Source organism: Bos grunniens, chromosome 5, assembly GCF_055505025.1.
Source record: "Bos grunniens cultivar Pamir isolate PY7600 chromosome 5, Bosgru_T2T1.0, whole genome shotgun sequence".
In the NCBI taxonomy this organism is placed as follows: Eukaryota; Metazoa; Chordata; class Mammalia; order Artiodactyla; family Bovidae; genus Bos; species Bos grunniens.
In genome coordinates, this window is record NC_141169.1 from 101074301 (window position 1) to 101098314 (window position 24014).

General features: G+C 40.1%; 1 protein-coding gene across 2 annotated transcripts; it reads left to right on the forward strand.

Annotated features, from left to right (window-relative positions):
* Nucleotides 1-692: 692 nt before the first annotated feature.
* Nucleotides 693-13422, forward strand: LOC147372751 (C-type lectin domain family 2 member D11-like). 2 transcript variants are annotated; one of them, XM_086404225.1, is made up of 5 exons: nt 693-782; nt 6747-6908; nt 9657-9832; nt 10404-10510; nt 11983-13422. In XM_086404225.1, exons 1-5 carry the CDS (start codon nt 731-733, stop codon nt 12101-12103), a joined length of 618 nt encoding a protein of 205 aa, XP_086260351.1. In that variant the 5' UTR covers nt 693-730; the 3' UTR covers nt 12104-13422. The 2 variants fall into 2 exon arrangements, with proteins under 2 accessions (XP_086260351.1, XP_086260352.1); XM_086404226.1 differs by lacking the exon at nt 6747-6908.
* Nucleotides 13423-24014: the final 10592 nt, after the last annotated feature.

The following is a 24014-nucleotide window of genomic DNA, read 5'->3' on the forward strand; positions in this document are numbered from 1 at the left end:
AGAGTCCCTTGGATTGCAAGGAGATCCAACCAGTCCATCCTAAAGGAGATCAGTCCTGGGTGTTCATTGGAAGGACTGATGTTGAAGCTGAAACTCCAATATTTTGGCCACCTGATGTGAAGAGCTGACTCTTCTGAAAAGACCCTGATGTTGGGAAAGATTTAAGGCAGAAGAAGGGGACGACAGAGGATGAGATGGTTAGATGGCATCACCTACTCAATGGACATGAGTTTGGGTAAACTCTGGGAGTTAGTGATGGACAGGGAGGCCTGGTGTGCTGCAGTTCATGGGGTCGCAAAGAGTCAACATGACTGAGCAACTGAACTGACTGACTGACTAACAAATCTATGTCTGTGAAGTAAACCGAAGCAATTCCAGGTCTCACCAAAGGATCACTGCCCTTCATTGATTGGTGCCCAGTGATGGAAAGGAATTTTTTTCTGCACGTTTTATTTAACCTTTTTGATTCAGGCAAGAAAATAAAACTGGTCCGTGTTATTTTGACATTTTGACAGGGAAAGAAGATTGTGGAGTAGATTGTCTAAGTTAAAAGCACTTTGCATTTTATACATCTAAAACTCTTGTGAACTTGACTTAACTTGTTGCAGCTCACTTACTGGATGTGAGTTTACTGCTTTCACTTCTCACTTCCTGTTTTTGCAACTACTTATGAAACACTGCCATATGCTTTTGATTAAATAGAGACATTACTGTGACAGAGACTTTGAAAATGTTTCAGAGAGACTCTATCTCCAGAGAAAACATGGAAGAGGGGCGATCTGGTAAGTGAAAATTGATAAACTTTGACAAAGTAAAATGGGAGCTGGGGAGGGGAATAATTCTTATTCCACTGACTACCGACAGGATAGAAATTGCACTTGAGGAATATCAGTACCTCACAGTTCACCTCTCTAGAAGGAGAGATGGTTTGAAAGTCTAGAGGTGGCTGAGAGGACAGGTAAGTGTTATATCAGTTATTACGCTGCTGTTTATGTTACTTAAATATTTCACACGAATTACATTACAGGAGGTTAATAGAAAAATGCTCTTTGGGTTTATTTTATTAGTCTTTATATTTTCTCCAGGTTGCTGGCAATTTGCACTCTGGCAAGTCACATTATGATATTAAATAACAGACGATTATATCTCAGAGTAATGATAAACAGACACCAACATTTGGTAATACATATACTAGTAAAAGTTGCCCAAACCTACTGTATAGCACAGGGAGCTGTGTTCAATATTATGTAACAACCTAAATGAGAAAAGAATTTTTAAAAGAATAAATACATATATATGCTTTAAAAAACTAACTATGGCACCTTTGCTGTAGTGTGATTGAATCTAGTAATCGCATGTTTGCTGCTGCTGCTGCTGCTGCTAAGTCGCTTCAGTCGTGTCTGACTCTGTGCGACCCCATAGACGGCAGCCCACCAGACTCCCCCGTCCCTTGGATTCTCAAGGCAATCACGCTGGAGTGGGTTGCCGTTTCCTTCTCCACTGCATGAAAGTGAAAAGTGAAAGTGAAGTTGCTCAGTCGTGTCCGACCCTCAACGACCCCATGGACTGAAGCCTTCCAGGCTCCTCCATCCATGGGATTTTCCAGGCAAGAGTACTGGAGGAGGGTGCCATTGCCTTAATCACATGTTTAGAGCCTGCCATTTGTTAGACATAGAGCTACAAAGACAAATTACATTTAGACCCTGATTTCAGGGCTTCATCATCTCAGGGACAGACAAATGAGTTACTATAACTTGATGTGATTAGAGTGAGAAGATATTTAATGAAACTTAGGGAGTTGGTGATGGCATAATTGTGAAGTTACTTTTCACCTGGGCCTTGAATGATACTGTCACTTTTTCTGAAAGAAATAGGAATAAAAGTCAATTTTCTTCAAAAAAATTCTAAGTAAATACAAAAGTATACTTTCCTTCCCTTGGTCACAAAAATGCCCTGCAAAGTTTCCTTTTGGAGTAAAGGGTAAATGTGATTTTTCAGTGAGATCATTAAATGTTTCAGCTAAAATCAATTGAGGCCTATTTTGTGTCCAGATAATTTTCTCTTGTCTCTCCCTCTCTGTCTGTCTTCCTCTTTATGTCTCACGGGGTCTGCTTTACTTTTGTGTTCTCTCTGTCTTTCATTCTCTATTCATTTGATTATAGTGGATCTTATATGGCCAAGCTTTATGTCATCCTATTTAGAGTACAATACCAAAGTAGTTTATATAATGTGTCTTACCAGAGATTTTCAGTAGTGAACATAAAAAATATGAGCATCTTTTAAACCTAACCATTTTAAACAGGTTTTTTTTAATTAATTTATTTTTAACTGAAGGATAATTGCCTTATAATATTGTGTTGATTTCTGCCAAAAATCAACATGAATCAGCCATAAGTATAACAGTTTTGATTTAGTGAGAGCATCAGTATTAATTCAACATAGTGATTTATTATTAAAAGCATTTGTTGAAATATAGTATCTAGTTAATACTAGATTAATATAGTTAATAAATTAGTTAATATAGTTAATGTTGTTATTTCAACATCCCTGCATTACAAAAAATAATTATAACCTCCTTCTAATCTCCCCAGTTGATATTAGCTGAGAATTAATTTCTTGCTGTTGCTAAGTCGCTTCAGTTGTGTCTGACTCTGAGCGACCCCATAGACAGCAACCCACCAGGCTCCCCCATCCCTGGGATTCTCCAGGCAAGAACACTGGAGTGGGTTGCCATTTCCTTCTCCTGTTCCCTAAAGAGACTTTTGTTTATTAAAACCATGAATAATTATTGACTAAAATAAAAGTTGCCCCCAAACTGGGAATATTGATATACAGATCCTACTTTATAATTTAGAAAACAAATGTGTGGGTTTGGGAATAGGATGCTAAAGCCATCCACCAGAAAATGCTTTAACATTTTTAGTTTATAACAAATTTGATGAGAAAGATAAAGAGTATATCTCATGCATGTTTGTACTTCAGCCCAGCAGAAAGAATATCTTTTACTGAACATCTATTTTCTGGTAAAAACATGAATTTCCATCTTTCTTTCCTTCTCCCTTTCTCTGAATTTTACTTTTTTATCAAGGACAAGACGATATTGAATTTCCTGAAACACAGGGTTCACGCTTAATCAAAAAGAAAATTCTTAAAGAGCTTTAATGTTTACTAGCTAAGCCAAGGGCTTATGTAGCTGAAACTATTTGAGCAGTGCAAGTGTGAAAGCTATTATTATTTTTTTTTTTTTAATTTAAACTGTTTCTGTAAGTTAACTAAGTTTTCTAGAACATAAAACTAAAGTTAAAACCAATAGACCACTTGTAAAAGAATGAAACTAGAACACTTTCTAACACCATACACAAAAATAAACTCAAAATGGATTAAAGATCTAAACGTAAGACCAGAAACTATAAAACTCCTAGAGGAGAACATAGGCAAAACACTCTCTGACATACATCACAGCAGGATCCTCTATGACCCACCTCCAGGAATATTGGAAATAAAAGCAAAAATAAACAAATGGGACCTAATTAACCTTAAAAGCTTCTGCACATCAAAGGAAACTATTAGCAAGGTGAAAATACAGCCTTCAGAATGGGAAAAAATAATAGCAAATGAAACAACTGACAAACAACTAATCTCAAAAATATACAAGCAACTCCTACAGCTCAATTCCAGAAAAATAAATGACCCAATCAAAAAATGGGCCAAAGAACTAAATAGACATTTCTCCAAAGAAGACATACAGATGGCTAACAAACACATGAAAAGATGCTCAACATCACTCATTATCAGAGAAATGCAAATCAAAACCACTATGAGGTACCATTTCACACCAGTCAGAATGGCTGCAATCCAAAAGTCTACAAATAATAAATGCTGGAGAGGGTGTGGAGAAAAGGGAACCCTCTTACACTGTTGGTGGGAATGCAAACTAGTACAGCCACTATGGAGAACAGTGTGGAGATTCCTTAAAAAACTGGAAACAGAACTGCCTTATGATCCAGCAATCCCACTGCTGGGCATACACACTGAGGAAACCAGAAGGGAAAGAGACATGTGTACCCCAATGTTCATCGCAGCACTGTTTATAATAGCCAGGACATGGAAGCAACCTAGATGTCCATCAGCAGATGAATGGATAAGAAAGCAGTGGTACATATACACAATGGAGTATTACTCAGCCATTAAAAAGAATACATTTGAATCAGTTCTAATGAGGTGGATGAAACTGGAGCCTATTATACAGAGTGAAGTAAGCCAGAAGGAAAAACACCAATACAGTATACTAACGCATATATATGGAATTTAGAAAGATGGTAACGATAACCCTGTATACGAGACAGCAAAAGAGACACTGACATATAGAACAGTCTTATGGACTCTGTGGGAGAGGGAGAGGGTGGTAAGATTTGGGAGAATGGCATTGAAACATGTAAAATATCATGTATGAAACGAGATGCCAGTCCAGGTTCAATGCACGATACTGGATGCTTGGGGCTGGTGCACTGGGACGACCCAGAGGGATGGTATGGGGAGGGAGGAGGGAGGAGGGTTCAGGATGGGGAACACATGTATACCTGTGGTGGATTCATTTTGATATTTGGCAAAACTAATACAATTATGTAAAGTTTAAAAATAAAATAAAATTAATTTAAAAAAAAAGGCAGGGAGGGTGGGAAGCCAATAAAAAATTCTCTATAAAAAAAAATTAAATTAAATTTTTAAAAAATTAAATTAAATTAAAAAAAAAACCCCAATAGACCAGTATTATGGTTCATTTCTCTGTTCTTCTGTGAGATAATCCCTAACACTATTTTTCAAATTAGAAAATTGGTTATTTTGTTCAGAGTATAATATAAGGCATTCGAATTTAGAGGGAGACAAGAAGAGACAAACCATAGGAGATGAGAAGAAATTTTCCTTTGCTTTTCTGGTTGGTTTAAGAATTCAGTTGATTTGACATAGGTAACAAGAGAAAATCAAAGAAAAGTTGGCTAACAAATATACATGGGACAGATTCAGGAAAACTGAGTAACTGGTCAAAATGGCCAAAAACTTCACATGAAATACCATCTCCAGCTAAAGACAAAAGATGCTGGGGGTGGCGGCTTGGGTTACAAAGGGGCAGAAGGTCATTGACATGGACATGAAAAAAGGGGAAGTTGGGTGAATAAACATTTGCAGGGCCACACAGAAATGATAGACACAAAGCTAAGTCTGAGAGTCTGATCTCCAGGGCCTGCCCACTGTTCCCCACCACATTCAGGCCCATATCTTTGCCAGAAGTCCTTGAGGTGAAAGGAGGTCTGGGTTCCCAGGAGCCTGCCAGGAGGCTGGTGTCTCTTGGGTCACTGGGGCTGGCAAGCACTGGGGTGAGGGGTCCTGGGTTTGTGGGAGCCTGCAGGGAGTCACATAAGCCTGCAGAATCAAGCCTGATGTGATGCTGGGGAAGGCAGATCTGGGATGTGTAGTGAAGTCAGGTGCTGTTTTACTCCCCTTTTCCCAAGAGGAATGGGTCTCTCTCTTTTCTGGACTGCCTAGTCCTGAGGGAAGGGTTTTGGGAGGCTGATCCCAAAGAGTTCATCAGGAGCCAAGTGTCACATGAGCCCCACCTGGAACTGCTGGAGTTGGCAGGTGCAGAGGGGAGACAGGAGCCTGGGCTCCTAGGAGCCCACAGTAAGCTCTGGGTGGAAGCTCTCTGAGGCTGCATTCAGTGAAGTCACTCAGTCATGTCTGATTCTTTGCGACCCCGTGGACTGTAGACTACCAGGCTTCTCTGTTCATGGGATTCTCCAGGCAAGAATACTGGAGTGGGTTACCATTTCCTTCTCCAGGGGATCTTCCTGACCCAGGGATCAAACCCAGGTCTCCCACATTGGAGGCAATCACTTTAAGGCTGCATTATCTGCCTGGAATTGGTGGAGTACAAGGAGCTGGGATGAGGCAGGGAGTAGGTGTGCCTGGAATCCTTGGCTCTGGGGAAAGTATTTTCATGTGCAGATAATTTTCAAATTGATATTTCTACTGGGAGGTGAGTGGATGTGACTTCTAGAAACACTTTCACTTCTTTCTAATCTTTATGCTTTTTATGTACTTTTCTTGCCTCATTGGCATTGATAGACCCTCTAGTAAAATGTTAAATTGGATTGGTGAGAGCAGACATCCTTTCCTTGTTTCTGGCCTTTGGTGGAAGGGGTTCACTTTTTCACCATTAAATATCTTGTTAGCTGTACTATTTCTGCAAATGACAAGTATCGGTTTATGTCCTTCAATTCCTAATTTGTTGGAATTTGTTATCTTGGTGAATATTATGTTTTTCACATATTTTGTCTATACTTATTGAGATGATCATATCCTTTCTCTTCTCTTATTCTGTTAATATGATGAATTGCATTGATTAATTTTCTAATGCTCTTCTCAGTACTTCTAACCAGATTTCTCATTTAAGGAGGTAAATCTGGACTTTTTTTCATCCTGATTTCTACTCTTTTTGTTTCTTACTATTTCCCTATCTGTTCTTCCAATTACTGGAAGATTCTCTAGGGGAAAAAACTCAATTTCTCTTACTCTCGTCCCCTTTGGGTCATGGCCATCATTTGTGGACTTTGATCTCTTGTGAAGAAGGTTGACAATAGGAGAGGTGAGGTACAGCTTACTTTACAGGTTTATTCTGTGTTAAATCAAGTCAAGTTTTTCTCCCTAATATGTCCATGAGATTGAGATTCTGACATTTGCATTTATAGGTAAATTACTCCGAATTCTTTACCTGCTGAGCCAATCGGGACAAATACTCCAAAGGATATGCCTACCAATTATATCTTTTGTAACTTCTGCCAAGTTTTACCGTTTCATCTTCATTGCATCCCTAGCTGCAAATCTAATGCTATTTTATCCTCTTTTCCCAGGTAAGTTGGGTGTTCTCTAAACTTTACAATGTTCTTTGCACTTTTGCTGCTAAGTTGCTTCAGTCGTGTCCGACTCTGTGCGACCCCATAGACGGCAGCCCACCAGGCTCCCCTGTCCCTGGGATTCTCGAGGCAAGAACACTGGAGTGGCTTGCCATTTCCTTCTCTTTGCACTTTTATATAGTCAATAAATGTTTATTGAGCTCCATTATGAACCAGGCACTGTGTGAAGTGCTTGAGGTATGGTATACCATGAACAAAACATGCACGCACACACACACACACACACACAAATCCCCATGCCAGTGAACTCCTATTCTATCAGGAAGACACAAATACTATAATAAAAAGTAACAGGGTAAGGAGTACAAGGGGCTTTCCTGTTAGAGGTGGTGAAGAATTCACCTGCAATGCAGGAGACCCCAGTTCAATTCCTGGGTTGGGAAGATCTGCTAGAAAAGGGATAGGCTACCCACTCCAGTATTCTTGGGCTTCCTTGTCGCTCAGCTTGTAAATAATCTGCCTGCAATGTGGGAGACTGGGTTCAATCCCTGGGTTGGGAAGATCCCCTGGAGAAGGGAACTGCTACCCACTCCAGTATTCTGACCTGGAGAATTCCATGGACTGTATAGTTATTGGGGTCGCAAAGAGTCGGACACGACTGAGCGACTTTCACTCGTTCACTCAAGGAGTACAAGTGTATAGGCAAGCCTCCTTGAGAGGATGACTTTTCAGCAAACTATTGAGGGAGATGAAGGAGCCATTGGCTATGTGAGGAAAGCATTCCAGATGGTGGGAACAAGCAGAATGAAAGAAGGAATCTCCTGATAGGTTTGAGGAACAGCAAGGAAGCTTCTTCAGCTAAAGCAAGGTGAGAATGAGGAAGAGTAATGGGCTGGGAGTCACAGTATTATAAGTCAGTTAAAGATTTTGGATTTTGTTCTGAGTGCAATGAGGAGGAACTAGATGAGAAAAATTGTAGGAGAGGAATGTCATGATCTGAATTTCATTGTAGAATAATCATTTTGACTATTACATTGGGAACAGATTGTTAGAAGAAAAGTTAGACATAGGAACAGCTACTAGGACAAAGTTGTAGAAATCCACACCAGATAGGACAGTGGCTTGGCCCTGGTGATAACAGTGGAGGTGGGACAGGGTATCGGAATCTGTCTATTCTGAAAGTTGAGTCAACAGTATTTCCTATCAGGTTGGCTAAGGGAGGAAAAGCGAGATTATGAAGCAAAAACATCTATGCTTCCCATAGCCTATACTCTGAAATATTGCTGGTTACAGAGTATCTAATCAGGGCCCGTATATTTTTACACATATTTGACAGAAATTCACATAAAACAAAAAACTTCTGGAAACCCTACATCGTATTTTTGGTACTAAAATCAGTATTTGAACTATGCTATATTTTGTCTACTAGAAGATTTTTTTTTTTTTTTACTAGAAGATTTTTTACCCTTAAAAAATGTAGCATAGTAAAATCTAGGAAAGGTAAGGAATTTGCCTTTCTTTTGTCAAGAGAAGAAGGACAGATATAAAGAGGCTGTGGGGAAAGGGAAAATCTGTACGATGCTTGGAAAGAGTACTACAGAAATTAAATGCTACAGAAATTGATTTCTTTATAACAGTTAGTGTCCATGGACCCCTGGGAAGTGAGGTACACAGATTCTCTGCTTGAAGATCAGTGGACTGATGGCTTTTGTACCTGAGATAAGACTGTTAGTGATGACTCCAGGAGGCAACAATTGAATGTACAATACATACTTCAAGACTGACCTTGGGTAAAAGTTCACCATATAAAATATATATGCATTTATTCATATATTAGTTTCTGTAGTACATTTTGTTCCAAGGCAATTCTCGATCTAATAAAATCATTTAGGGAAAGCAACTACCACTAGCTCGCACTCAGCAAGTGATCACATATCTCAATACTGCATTTTCCAAGAAACCAAAAGAAGAAAATGATCTTAGAAAAGACTGTTGTTTGGGGAAGCAGTGAAATGCAAACAAATTTCCAAATATTGACTAGCAGTTGGCGCTTTATAAATCGTTATGGCTAGCAGCATCCTAAGAGGCATTAGTAATACTAGTTGGCAATGCATTATAGCTCAGCAGTTCTGCACATAACTGAGAATTGGGCAGCATCCATAGAGGGTATTTATTACATAGCCAGGCATTTGAGATGTCTTTCTGGAAGCAAAATATGATGATGAGGAAAATTATGTAATGAATGGTACTAAAATACATATAATGGAAAGCTATTTATTGGGAAAAGCAAACACATTTGGGCATTGAAGTCATTTCTAAAAATCTGTCTACCAATTGAAAGTAGCTCCTGCTCGGATGTGAAGAAAAACAAAATGCTATTTCCAAAAGTCCTAAAAGTACAAGAGTCTAGTTGATATTCTATCATGTTTTTCTTCAAATCCCTCATTTTGGAATTTCCCTGGTGGCTCAGACGGTAAAGACTCTGCCTGCAGTGCGGGAGACCTGGCTTCAGTCCCTGGGTTGGGAAGATCCACTGGCCTGGAGAATTCCATGGACTGCATATTCAGACATGACTGAGTGACTTTCACACATATATACTATGCAAGATTTATGCATATGTGTGTATATATGTGTGTATACATACATATGTAAAGAAAAAAAGGCTGACCTCAGGGTGGTAAGTGGAAAAATAGATGAAAGGGATGAGAAAATTTGTTATATTCACTGTGTTTGTCCAACTACTAGTGAGAAGAAGAGAGCTGGACTCACATGTTCTGTATGTTCCCTGCTCAAAAGGATGGATAGGATTTGGAAGTAAATGTTTTTATTTTTCGGAAGACACAAGGAACTGGACATTCAGTCAGACATTCTGTACTTCATTGGAAGCTGTCCTTGCTCAGTTTGAAACTAAGGATGAGCTGGTAAGAAATATTTTTGGATCATGTTCTTTGTTAAATATTTAGCCCCTGAGAAGGCTATAGGCTGCATAGGGTGACAGCTGAAAGAAGAGGAAGGATCCCATTCCAGGCAGACTTGGGGACTTGGAGTGCATATTGGTGCCTGATATTTCTTGGGTATGTTCTCTGCCTGGAACCCTGTGAGACAATTTGGACACATTCTCTCTTGTATCCTCATAGTTAACCTTTAGTTAAAAGTATTGTTCCCATTGTACAAAGAAATATGGTAATCATGTAATTTATCATCCAAATCAGGACATTTTGGGGAGTGAAAATGACGATATTAATAATATGTTGGTGCCACAGTTATAACCTGGGACTTTCTCAGTAAAACTGAGATGTGTGGTCACTTTAATGTAATTTAGGATCAGAGATGTTTGAGTGACTTAAGCTGAGAACTGGGGACTAGTCTCCCACCAGATTCTAAACTTATCAATTATTTAGGCTGCCATTTAAAGAGAGATGTCTAAGGGGAAGAGGACTCAACGGTAAAACGAAGGAGACATGTGTTTTCGCTTTCTGTGTTTTATAATAGAACTTCCTGATAAGATACAAAGGCCATTCTGACCATTGGATTGGCCTTAGTAGAGAATCATCACATCATGTTTGGAAATGGACCGACAACTCTAAATATAATGCCTCGTAAGTTTATAGACTTTCTTCTACTGTATTCACGTGTGGTTTTGGGTATGAATTGTGTTTATGAGAAAATAAATTTAATATCATGGAAAAGTTATGAATTAAGAAATAGAAATCCTTTGTATGCCCTTCCATTTATTAGTTGCACCTTTGGAAAAACTTGAATATGATTTCAGCTGAAACCTTTTTCATGACGATAACATTGGATGTAGTTCTTCCACTCTCACCCACTGACTTAAACTGTGCTAATTCCCTACTTAAAAGGCAGAGAGAACAGCTGAGGCACACGAGGGTCCTGCAGTCTTAGAAAGCCACTAAGAATTGATATCCACAGACCCTCAGTCCACTCTTTCATTTGCTACATTCATTCTTAAAAGGAAGGTTGTCAGGGAACCAGTGGGAATCCTCCGTAAATTATCTCTGGGAGGAACTTAGTAACATTCCTTGGATTGTGAGTGCTTCAGTGGGGATGTTTTGAATGTAATCATTACATTGGAGCAGATAGAATATAAGGGTGCAGTCACTTCCCTCAATCAAAACTAAGCCCTTTTAATAATTTACTAGTAAGTAAACACGTTATTTTCACACATGTATGAAACAGGTCAGTAGAGCACTGAAAATATTCTTCACTCAAGGCCACTGGCAATGAAAATAATCAATAATAGATCAATAAATTATCAATAATAATAATAGAAAATGTTTTTTAGTCTTCAACCAAGTTGAGGACTAAACTAGACCATTTCCTAGATTACTCGGAGAAACTGCTCCAGAGAAACAGGGTTTCTAGCTCAGTTTTACATCTTGTCAGAATAGAGAACATTAAACAAGTCAGGGTTGCCTTTCTTTGAGGTTTCCCCTAGGAAAAAAAAAAAAAAAGAATAGACCAGCACATACACAGTGGATCAGTATGGCCCTAGCACCTGGGAAGGGAGTCTTATCACCAAAGGAGACCAGCATTGATGTCTCAAGAAGGGGGACATTTAATCTTTATTTCTAACATGGACATTTTTACTTCTGGTCAATGTATCTTTTTCTTTAATAATTAAAGCAGAAGTATAAAATATGCTTGATAGGCCACAAATAGGTTGTTTTAAATAGCATAAAATTTAATTCATGTATAAACCAGAATGACTTCCCTATATCTCCATATGTGAAATTTTCATTTATCACCACCCACGGCAACAGTTTACTTGGCTACCACAGCAAGCACTAGTTAAATACCTAGTCAACAACATAACTAGATTTGGGATGGATAGTGATAATCTTCTGATACTCCAGCAGAGACTTTGAGAATATAAAAGGAACTAAATACAGAAATGATATATATTTACTCAGAAGACTTATGAACAACAGATTTTCACTTTTGTCTTGTTCACATTAGCAGTAACTGCAGTGGGGGTGCTGAAGCATACATAGGAGGAATGAATGTAGATGTCCAGCCTATGCTTTTTTAATATTTTTGTGCTTGGTTTTAGGTTTGCCATCACAGGAGATGCAACATGTGGCTACCTGAATGACCTTGGAGTTAGCAGTGCCAGGAGTTATACAGATAGAAAATGGATTTGCAGCAAACAAATAATGTTTCCATGTCCTTAAATTCTTCAAGTCCTTTTTAGGGAATTTCATACACCATCTCAAAGAGATGCATTATAAATTATGCACAGTTGCTGCTTTATTGCTTGCTCTTCCAAAAATATCACCAATATTCATTTATAGCATTGTTAACAGCAAGGAGACAAGCTATACTTGAACGATACAGGGATTTGGAAGAGCATGATTCTAAATTAAATAAGCGTTATATAATGAGTTGATATTTATGTTTTGAACCCAGTCAATGTGAATAAATGCCTCTTCCTATATACAAACAGTACTTTCTTTGCACACATGGGACCATAAAAATAAGTATGATAACTGAAGCCATGCAAAATGAGTTTAATCACTGATGTTATTAGTTGGTTAACACAGTTGAAATTCTCTTACCATCAGTTACAAATGTATAGGGAAAATTGTTTTGGACTTCCCTGGTGGCACGGTGGATAAGCATCTGCCTGCAAATTCAAGGAACGTGGGTTCGATCGCTGGTCCAGGAAGATTTCACATGCCACTTAACAGCTAAGCCCATGTGCCACAATCCTGAGCCTGGATTACAGAGTCCATGAGCAGCAATTATTGTAGCCCAAGTACCCAAGAATCTGTCCTCCGCAGCATGAGAAGCCACTACAATGAGAAGCCCGTGCACTGCAGTGAAGAGTAGCCGCCACTCTCTGCAACTAGATAAACTGCAAGACAAAGAAGACCCAGTGCAACCAAAGATTAACTCATTCATTAAATTTTTTGTTTTAAAAAGACACATATATAGGGAAATTTTTAAAACTCCCAAGACTAGGGACTTACCTGATTGTCCAGTGGCTAAGACTCTGCTCCCAATGCAGGAGGCTTGGGTTCAATCCCTGATCAGGGAACTAGATCCTGCATGCTTAAACTATAACATTCCCCAGGCTTGTTTGAGCCAAAAGTTCCCACTTGCAGCAACTAAAAATTCCACATGCTCTATAACAAAGTTAATCGGCTGTACAGCATGTGAAATCTTTGGTTGATGCATGTGAGATTTTACTCCAATTAAAAGACAAAATCTTACCACAAAAAGCAGGGGGAAAAAAAAAAAAGGCATCACAGAAGCTGGCAAGGAAAAAAAAAAAAAAACAGGATTCCACATACCACAACCCATATAGAAGATTCCTCATGCTGCCAGTAAGATCCAAGCAGCCCCCCCCAAAAAAGTTTACTAACCATAATATTTATTGTAGACTCTATATTTTAAAACATTAGAAACACTGAAAAAATGCTTTGTATACTTTAATCCTAGGTGTTTATAAGTTACAGTGTGCTAAATAAATGTTATCCCTATAAACCAATATTTTGGTTTTGGTATTTTATATATCAATCTTTTGTTTACCCTTCATTGGATTTTAAATTCCTGCTTCCACTCTAATTAAATCACAAATAGTTACTTCTACCCATTAGCCATGTGATACCCAATCTCAGAATATATGATTGAGTTTGATAAACAAAATGTTTTAAATTTTTACAGCATTAACTACACTGTACTCATGAGTATACAAAAGTAGAAAATAGTAACTTATATCCTCTCTATGTACCTCCATTTCTCTTTGACTCCTTATCCCCTAGTTTTAACTTGTTTTCAATATCTGTGACACTATTTCTGTTTTATAAGTTCATTTGTAGCCTTTTTTTGTTTTTTAGATGCTACATGCAAGTGATATCATGTAATATTTGTCTTCCTTGTTAGTTTCTTAGTGTAATTTTATGCAATCTTGTATATATTAATTTTCCATATATGTATAAATATTATATGTTTAGGGGCTTCCCTGATGGCTCAGTGGTAAAGAGCTGCCTGCAATGCAGGAGACCTGAGTTGCATCCCTGGGTTGGGACGATCCCCTGAGGAAGGAAATGGCTACCCCTTCCGGTATTCTTGCCTGTGAAATCCCATGGACAGAAGAGACTGGCAGGCTACAGTCCATGGGGTCTCAAAGAGTCAGACACAACATAGTGGCTAAACAACAACATAATCAAATGAACCAATTCTTCAAAGTAAATCTTCCACACATTCTGTTAGTTCTGTTTTCCTGTAGAACCCTGACTGTCATAAGAAATTAATTCCTTAGAAAGCAAACTTTGACTGAAGGGGACAGGGGACAGGAAGAATGCAAGATGCATTCTGTCTATTTCCTTTGCTTCCTTGGCTGGACAATTTGGAAGCACAAGTGCTTGACAGGTTCACAGGAGGCATCAGAAAGAATGAACAGTCTGCTCAGCTTTTTCTAAAGATGTAACATTAAACACCTTAACCTTTTAAAATGTATTTATTTATATACTTATTCATTTATTTGTAAGGTTTATTCATATTCATTAAAGATTTAAGTTTATAGAATTTATAACTACAAAAAACATAATATAAATCAATAGAAGTACTGCTAAGCAAAATTGATATGTCCATAAAGTGAAATAGTATACAATAATAAAGTAAAATTATAATGGTGTGTGGAAGGAGCTATAAGATGTTGAGGAACTTGCTTGGTCATATGATAGTTCTATTTTAAATTTTTTTTTAATTTTATTTTATTTTTAAACCTTACATAATTGTATTAGTTTTGCCAAATATCAAAATGAATCCGCCACAGGTATACATGTGTTCCCCATCCTGAACCCTCCTCCCTCCTCCCTCCCCATACCATCCCTCTGGGTCGTCCCAGTGCACCAGCCCCAAGCATCCAGTATCGTGCATCGAACCTGGACTGGCATCTCGTTTCCTACATGATATTTTACATGTTTCAATGCCATTCTCCCAAATCTTCCCACCCTCTCCCTCTCCCACAGAGTCCATAAGACTGTTCTATACATCAGTGTCTCTTTTGCTGTCTCCTACACTGGGTTATTGTTACCATCTTTCTAAATTCCATATATATGCGTTAGTATACTGTATTGATGTTTTTCCTTCTGGCTTACTTCACTCTGTATAATAGGCTCCAGTTTCATCCACCTCATTAGAACTGATTCAAATGTATTCTTTTTAATGGCTGAGTAATACTCCATTGTGTATATGTACCACTGCTTTCTTATCCATTCATCTGCTGATGGGCATCTAGGTTGCTTCCATGTCTTGGCTATTATAAACAGTGCTGCGATGAACATTGGGGTACACGTGTCTCTTTCCCTTCTGGTTTCCTCAATGTGTATGCCCAGCAGTGGGATTGCTGGATCATAAGGCAGTTCTGTTTCCAGTTTTTTAAGGAATCTCCACACTGTTCTCCATAGTGGCTGTACTAGTTTGCATTCCCACCAACAGTGTAAGAGGGTTCCCTTTTCTCCACACCCTCTCCAGCATTTATTATTTGTAGACTTTTGGATTGCAGCCATTCTGACTGGTGTGAAATGGTACCTCATAGTGGTTTTGATTTGCATTTTTTCAGGAAATTCCATAATGTTTTCCATAGTGGCTTACCAATTTAAATTTTTACCAGCAGTGCACAAGGGTTCCCTTTTATACACATTCTTGCCAAAACTTGTCTTTTTTATAATGTCCAATCTAACATTGTAGCTTTGATTTTTGTCTCTGATGATTAGTGATGTAAAACATCTTTTCATGTTCCTGCTAACTGTCTCGATGCATGATACTGGATGCTTGGGGCTGGTGCACTGGGACGACCCAGAAGGAGGGTATGGGGAGGGAGGAGGGAGGAGGGTTCAGGATGGGGAACACAGGTATACCTGTGGCAGATTCATTTCGATATTTGGCAAAACTAATACAATATTGTAAAGTTTAAAAATAAAATAAAATTTAAAAAAAATGTATATTCATTTCCTCTCACGTTTTAATTAAATTATATGGTTTTTGTTGTTCTTGCTGCCGGATTTTGGGACTGTGGGCTGGGACTCCAGTTCTGTTGTTCGTCAAGGCTTCTCTGGACCAGTACTTAACCCACACATACACTCAATCAACATGTGTAGGGATGACACAGCTGGGCTTATGGAAAGCAAGTGGGACTGAGAATTTGTGAGCTCTTCCCAGGAGGATAGAAGTTAAGACTCTGAGTTTTGTCACCACTGCCAATGTGGCTTTAGCAGGGTAGAGGGCCTGCTAAGCTGAGACCCATCGTCCTGCCCAGAGTTCTACCAGGGCTTGGTATCATCATCCACATTTGGTGGGAGAGCAGGTCTCTGTGTTCAGAGGGAGCTATGGTAAAGAATCAGCCTGCAATGCAGGAGACTGGGGTTCAATCCTTGTGTTGAAAGATCCCCCGGAGAAGAGAATGGAACCCACTCCAGAATTCTCACCTGGAGAATTCCATGGACAGAGGAGATTGGCAGGCTGCAGTCCATGGGGTCACAAAGAGTTGCACATGACTGAGAGACTAACACTTTTTTTTGCTGCTGAAATGTGGAAAGTTTTCTTAACAAAAAAAGGCTAACAGAGTTTTGCCAAGAGAATGCGTTGGTCACAGCAAACACCCTCTTTCAACACAAGAGATGACTCTACACATGGACATCACAGTATGGTCAACACTGAAATCAGATTGATTATATTCTTTGCAGCCAAAGATGGAGAAGCTCTATACAGTCAGCAGAAACAAGACCGGGAGCTGATTGTGGCTCAGATCATGAACTCCTTATTGCCAAATTCAGACTTAAATTGAAAAAAGTAGGGAAAACCACTAGACCATTCAGATATGATCTAAATCAAATCCCTTATGATTATAGAATGGAAGTGACAAATAGATTCAAGGGATTAAATCTGATAGACAGAGTGCCTGAAAAACTATGGGCAGAGGTTCATGACATTGTACAGGAGGGAGTGATCAAGACCATCCCCAAGAAAAAGAAATACAAAAGGGCAAAGTGTTTGTCTGAGGAGGCCTTACAAATAGCTGAGAAAAGAAGAGAAAGAAAGTGCAAAGGAAAAAAGGAAAGCTATATGCATTTGAATGCAGCGTTCCAAACAATAGCAAGGAGAAATAAGAAGCCTTCCTCAGTGATCAATGCAAAGAAATAAAGGAAAACAATAGAATAGGAAAGTCTAGAGATCTCTTCAAGAAAATTAGAGATACCAAGGAACATTTCATGCAAGGATGGGCACAATAAAGGACAGAAATGGTATGGACTTAACAGAAGCAGATGATACTAAGAAGAGGTGGCAACAATACACAGAAGAACTATACAAAAGAGATCTTCAGGCTTCCCTATCTATCCATCACCAAATCCTGGAGCTTGCTCAAACTCATGTTCATAGAGTTGATTGTGCCATCCAACCATCTCATCCTCTGTCATCCCCTTCTCCTCCTGCCTTCAGTCTTTCTCAGTATCAGGGTCTTTTCCAGTGAGTCAGTTCTTTGCATCAGGTTGCCAAAGTATTGGAGCTTCAGCTTCAGCATCAGTCTGGGGATTAAGGGGTTGGAAAAGCTGGGAGAGGGTGACAGGTGTTCCTAGTGAGCTGGTTCAGGATCTTGCCCCACTTTTTTCTCAGTCTGCCCTGCCCCCTAGGAATGGCATCTTAATTGGAAACTAGAGATTCCTCTGGGACTGGCCTGAATCCCCCTCCTTTCCAAGAACACAAACACCCAATGTTCTTGGGGAGACTTGTCTTTAAGCTTAATTAGAATGTCCTCAAGCTTTCTCTGGCAGAATAAGTATGTTTTAAAAAGAAGTTCCCTTCTTGAGGTCATACAGGTTAAGTGTGTCACCATTTTCATGACTTAGTGCTCTTATTAACTGACATTTCAGAAAGAAAGACCTGTCTGAGATAAAGAGGCATTTATTGTGGGAACTGTTAGAGCTTCACCCTGCAGATACAGACTCAGGAACTTCTCAAATTGTGATCTGCCAGGCTAAAAATGGGGAAGTTTATTAAAGACAAAAGCGCAAGAAATCATGGTTAGTACTCATTTCGTTTGTCCAAAATTGTAATTGGAGCTGTTGAGAAGTGAGGGTGCTTGTTAAGGCAGAATTCGTTGTATAACCACAAGGTGGAGGAGGCAGGACCCTGAGACCAAAAGATTGCAGTGGGGGAAGGAGTACTTTTAGGCTGTCAACTGCAATTGCCAAGAGCATTTGCCAGCGCCTGAGCAACAACAACAAGGGCATTTTCCATCTGCCTGTGCTAGGGAGAAGGCAATGACACCCCACTCCAGTACTCTTGCCTGGAAAATCTCATGGATGGAGGAGCCTGGTAAGCTGCAGTCCATGGGGTCGCTAAGTCGGGCACAACTGAGCGACTTCACTTTCACTTTTCACTTTCATGCATTGGAGAAGGAAATGGCAACCCGCTCCAGTGTTCTTGCCTGGAGAATCCCAGGGACAGAGGAGGTGGGCTGCTGTCTGTGGGGTGGCACAGAGCTGGACACGAGTGAAGTGACTTAGCAGCAGCAGTGCTAGTGCAGCTGCTGACTTCGACACCCCCTGAAGGAAATTGAGGGTGGAGAGTGAGGTACTCTGTGTTCCACGGAAACTGGTGGAACAAGTCTTTAGAGAGTTAGATATTTTCAGGAACTGATTTCATGATCCCAGCCTTTGCATCTCCAAATATCCTCAAAAGCACTAAATCCTTTCATGGTGACAGCTCCTCTGGACTAGTGGAAAATCTTTTATAAAGTAAGCACTTGATTGCATTGGACTCAGCAAAATCTTATATATTCACCTCCCCTCCCTGCTGCTTTGGAGCAGCTTTTCAGAGCTATCTGAGGTGCTGTCTCCCAGGCTGCAGTCCTCATTTTGCCCCTAATAAAACTTAACTCACAACTCTTCCATTGTGCATCTTTTTAGTCGACAAGGCCAAAGGAGCTGACAAAAGAAGATGTGTGTCTGTTCTTGGGTGTGGTACAATGCAAAGAAAGTTCTGGTTCTTGAGTTCTGAAATCAGAGGCCCCAGTGGCCTCCCAACTCCATTTTTATTTGCTGAACTGTGATTACTCCATTATAATTTCAATTTGTCATTACTCTTAACTCTGTCAGGGTTTCCATGGTACTATAATCGATGATCTTTTAAAACATCCATCTCTTGACTAGACACCAGAGAAGACACCTGCCTTTCTGGGCCATCCCAGGTGCCTGCTTCACCCTCTTCATCAAAATTTGCAGAGCTTTTGTTTCTCAGCACCTACAGCAGAAGTGAACATTCTGCCGCTGTTTGGTGATTGGATAAGAAATTATTAGGCATGCAAAAAAACCATGAAAACATGTGGTTGCCACTATAACTAGGTATGTAACACAGCTGCTGCAATAAATAATCTCCTAAATTTCATTGATAGAACAGAATATATTTACTTATCTCTTACATAGCTGTGGAATATAGGAGTTCCTGGTTAGAATGCAGCTTTTTTCCACATGGAAATTCAAGGACATAAGTTTCTCCCTATGTCTAGGGCTTCCCAGGTGATGCCAATGGTAAAGAATCTGCCTGCCAATTCAGGAGACATAAGAGATGTGAGCTGGATTTTTGGTTTGGAAAGATGCCTTGGAGAAGGGCATGGCAACCCGCTCCATTCTTGTTCCTTGGAGAATCCCCATGGATAGCAGAGACAGGCAGGCTATAGTCCATGGGGTCGCAAAGAGTAGGACACAACTGAGCACCCATGCATGCACGCACATAAAGAAATGGAGTATTGATTGCTAGAGTGAAACTTGAGTAGCTGCCCCCAAAACCCAAGTATTTTTTGCTTTGTGGGGTTTTGTTGTTGTCTGGTTGTCTGGTTGGTTTTTGTTTTGGGGTTGCTTTCTGTTGTTTAATTTTTTTAAAAAATATCTGAGTTCATTTACTAATGGGGCGCTGCTGACCTTTCTGTTTTATATCCTTAAAACTTCTGTATACTGAAATCAGAAAGCTCAAGTTATTGGCAAATGCTTCAATCCACATTATTTCATTTGATACATTAATATCTGCCTTATCCAGGCATTGGATTTTTTTGAATTTATGGATGAGTAAGGAGCAAGAAAAGTAATGCTCAAAATTGTCCAAGCCAGGCTTCAGCAATATGTGAACTGTGAACTTCCTGATGTTCAAGCTGGTTTTAGAAAAGGCAGAGGAACCAGAGATCAAATTGCCAACATCCACTGGATCATGGAAAAAGCAAGAGAGTTCTAGAAAAACATCTATTTCTGCTTTATTGACTATGCCAAAGCCTTTGACTGTGTGGATCACAATAAACTGTGGAAAATTCTGAAAGAGATGGGAATACTAGAACACCTAATTTGCCCCTTGAGAAATTTGTATGCAGGTCAGGAAGCAACAGTTAGAACTGGACATGGAACAATAGACTGGTTCCAAATAGGAAAAGGAGTACGTCAAGGCTGTATATTGTCACCCTGTTTATTTAACTTATATGCAGAGTACATCATGAGAAATGCTGGACTGGAAGAAACACAAGCTGGAATCAAGATTGCCGGGAGAAATATCAGTAACCTCAGATATGCAGATGACACCACCCTTAGGGCAGAAAGTGAAGAGGAATTAAAAAGCCTCTTGATGAAAGTGAAAGTGGAGAGTGAAAAAGTTGGCTTAAAGCTCAACATTCAGAAAATGAAGATCATGGCATCTGGCCCCATCAATTCATGGGAAATAGATGGGGAAACAGTTTAAACAGTGTCAGGCTTTATTTTTGGGGGCTCCAAAATCACTGCAGATGGTGAATGCAGTAAAGACATTTACTCCTTGGAAGGAAAGTTATGACCAACCTAGATGGCATATTCAAAAGCAGAGACATTACTTTGCCAACCAAGGTCCAGCTAATCAAGGCTATGGTTTTTCCTGTGGTCATGTATGGATGTGAGAGTTGGACTGTGAAAAAGGCTGAGCGCCGAAGAATTGATGCTTTTGAACTGTGATGTTGGAGAAGACTCTTGAGAGTCCCTTGGACTGCAAGGAGATCTAACCAGTCCATTCTGAAGGAGATCAGCCCTGGGATTTCTTTGGAAGGTATGATGCTGAAGCTGAAACTCCAGTACTTTGGCCACCTCATGTGAAGAGTTGACTCACTGGAAAAGACTTTGATGCTGGGAGGGACTGGTGGCAGGAGGAGAAGGGGACGACAGAGGATGAGATGGCTGGATGGCATCACTGACTTGATGGACGTGAGTCTGGGTGAACTCCGGGAGTTGGTGATGGACAGGGAGGCCTGCGATTCATGGGGTCACACAGAGTCGGACATGACTGAGAGACTGAACTGAACTGAACTGAAGGAGCAAGACTGACCATTTGTTTCCCACCTCAAAACCCAGGCTCCTTTTGCAACCTACCACACCACATTTTGCTCCTGTAATACCTACAAAACCAAGTTCTGCAGAGAGAAAAAAAGCTAAAATAAAAAATTTTGCTCAAGGCTGGCCATTGTATCACAAACAGCAGCTCTGCTCCTGGGTGGGTAGTTTGTCTAAGTTAGAGTGGATGAAAACAGTATTTACTGTGTTGCTTATTGTGCCAGGGTACCTCTGAACAAGATTGATGTATATACATATATGGTGACCTAGATCGCCTTGATATTTCCCTAACTTTGTGTACACTTTGTGCTTAGTCATTCAGTCATGTCTGACTCTTTTGTGATGTTATGGACTGCAGCCCGCCAGGCTCTTCTGTCCGTGAGGATTCTCCAGGCAAGAACACTGGAGTGGGTTGCCATGGCCTCCTTCAGGGATCTTCCCAACCCAGGGATATAACCCAGGTATCCTGCATTGAAAGAGGATTCTTTACTGTCTGAGCCACCAAGGAAGCCCATGGATAATGGAGTGGGTAGCCTATCCCTTCTCCAGGAGATCTTTCTGACCCAGAAATCGAACTAGGGTGTCATGCATTGCATGCAAAGTCTTCACCAGTTCAGCTACCAAGGAAGCCCCTTGTTTAAGCTCTAAACAGGTGTTAGCCTAAGTCAAGAGATACCTTCTCCAGGAGATCTTCCCCACTCACAGATTGAACCCACAATTCCTGCAGTGGCAGGTGGCACTTTATAAAGTGCCACCTGGGCAGCCCAACTCTATAGATGGATATCACCATCAGATTATTTGCAGCTGAAGATGGAGAAGCTCTATGGTGGTGGTAGTTTAGTTGCTAAGTGGGTCTTAGTTGCAGCATGCAGGGTCTTTTTTTGTGGCATGGCTATTCTCTAGTTGCAGCCTGAGGGTTTAGTTGCCCCCACAGCATGTGGGATTTTAGTTCCCTGAGCAGGGACTGAACCTGCTTTCCTTCCACTGGTAGCTGAATTCTTAACCACTAAACCACCAGGGAAGTCCCAATTATATTTACCCTTCAGCAAGGGTAGTTGGATGGATAAAAATTCTGTTTCAAAGGTTACTGTGGTCATAGCAAAGCAAAAGTAGAGATTTCAGCCTCTTTTTCTTTTTCTCTTGATGGTTTAGTGCTTTAATTTGTTCAGCATTGTCTCCAGTGGTTTCTAAGGTGCCCTTTTCAGACTTACACTTTAAGTTTAAAGGATTCTGACAGCAAATAATCTTTGACCCTTAACTCATGTCACACAGAACACACTAGAGCTCCATATATGTCACATCTTTAACTTCTAGTTCTAGTTTAAGGATGAGAGCAGTTCCTAGGTCACTGAGCTAAAAACAATGATAATGCTGACCAAGAGTCAACTGCTCTTTTAAGTTAATAGACTCCATTTTAGGTTTATGGGGGAAAAAAAAGGCAGTTTTAGGTTTGGGAAAATTTTAGCAGAAATGCAGAGTTCCCACAGGTAATTCTTTCTCACAGCTTTCCTTATTTTAAACACATTGTATTAGCTTGTTTTATTGGTTACAGCTGATGAACAAATTTTGCTACAATATTATGAACTGAAGTCCATAGACTACTGCTGCTGCTGCTAAGTCACTTCAGTCGAGTCCGACTCTGTGCGACCCCATAGATGGCAGCCCACCAGACTCCCCCGTCCCTGGGATTCTCCAGGCAAGAACACTGGAGTGGGTTGCCATTTCCTTCTCCAATGCATGAAAGTGAAAAGTGAAAGTGAAGTTGCTCAGTCGTGCCCAACTCTTAGCGACCCCATGGACTGCAGCCTACCAGGCTCCCTGTCCATGGAATTTTCCAGGCAAGAGTACTGGAGTGGGGTGCCATTAGGGTTTAATCTTTATGTTCTATATTCTATGGCAAGATTGGGCTTTCTTGTTGGCCCAGACAGTAAAGAATCCACCTGCGAAGCAGGAGGCTGGGGTTCAATCCTGGGTCAGGAAGATCCTCTGGAGAAGGGAATGGCTATCCACTCCAATATTCTTGCCAGGAGAATTCCTTGACAGAGAAGCCTGGTGGGCTACTGTCCATGGGGTCACAAAAAGTCAGACACGACTGAGCAACTAACACTTTCACTTTCATAATGACATGAATTTGATAGGGATAGGGTAAGGGGACAAAGTAGGTAATTAAATGGTTAATCCCACTGCACACTGTAAGTAAAAAAGTATGAGAACAGGAAACCCCTGTAAATTAATGACTGCTTAAGAAAGCAGTTTTGCTTTACTACAAAACCAAGTAGGGTTGCTTAGCAACAAAACCTTGCAAAACAGAAGCATGAGACATCTCCTAAAACAATAGAACAACGATGGCATGAGACCCACATCCCACCTAGTGAGCTCAGTAAGTTAATGACCCCCTAGGACAACCTCTCTGCACATATAAAAAAACAATAAAATGGAAAGGTGAGATTCAAAGTGAAAGACCCTCATGGTCCTGAGACTTGAAATAATTTTTCCATAGTGCCATGACTGTCCTGGCTTAACCACATAGGGAGAAGAAAACTCCCCAGCCTGACGTGAAGGCAGAGCTGACTATGGAAGCTTGACATCTACTCAAGAATGAGGAAAAAAGTGGTATTTTTCCTTTGATTATTAATATAAAACTATAGCCCACTAAGTTCTCAGGCACAGCACCGTCTCATCCATCCACTTGTTAGCCTCACAAACTTCCTATTCTAATAAATCACTTCTTATCTAT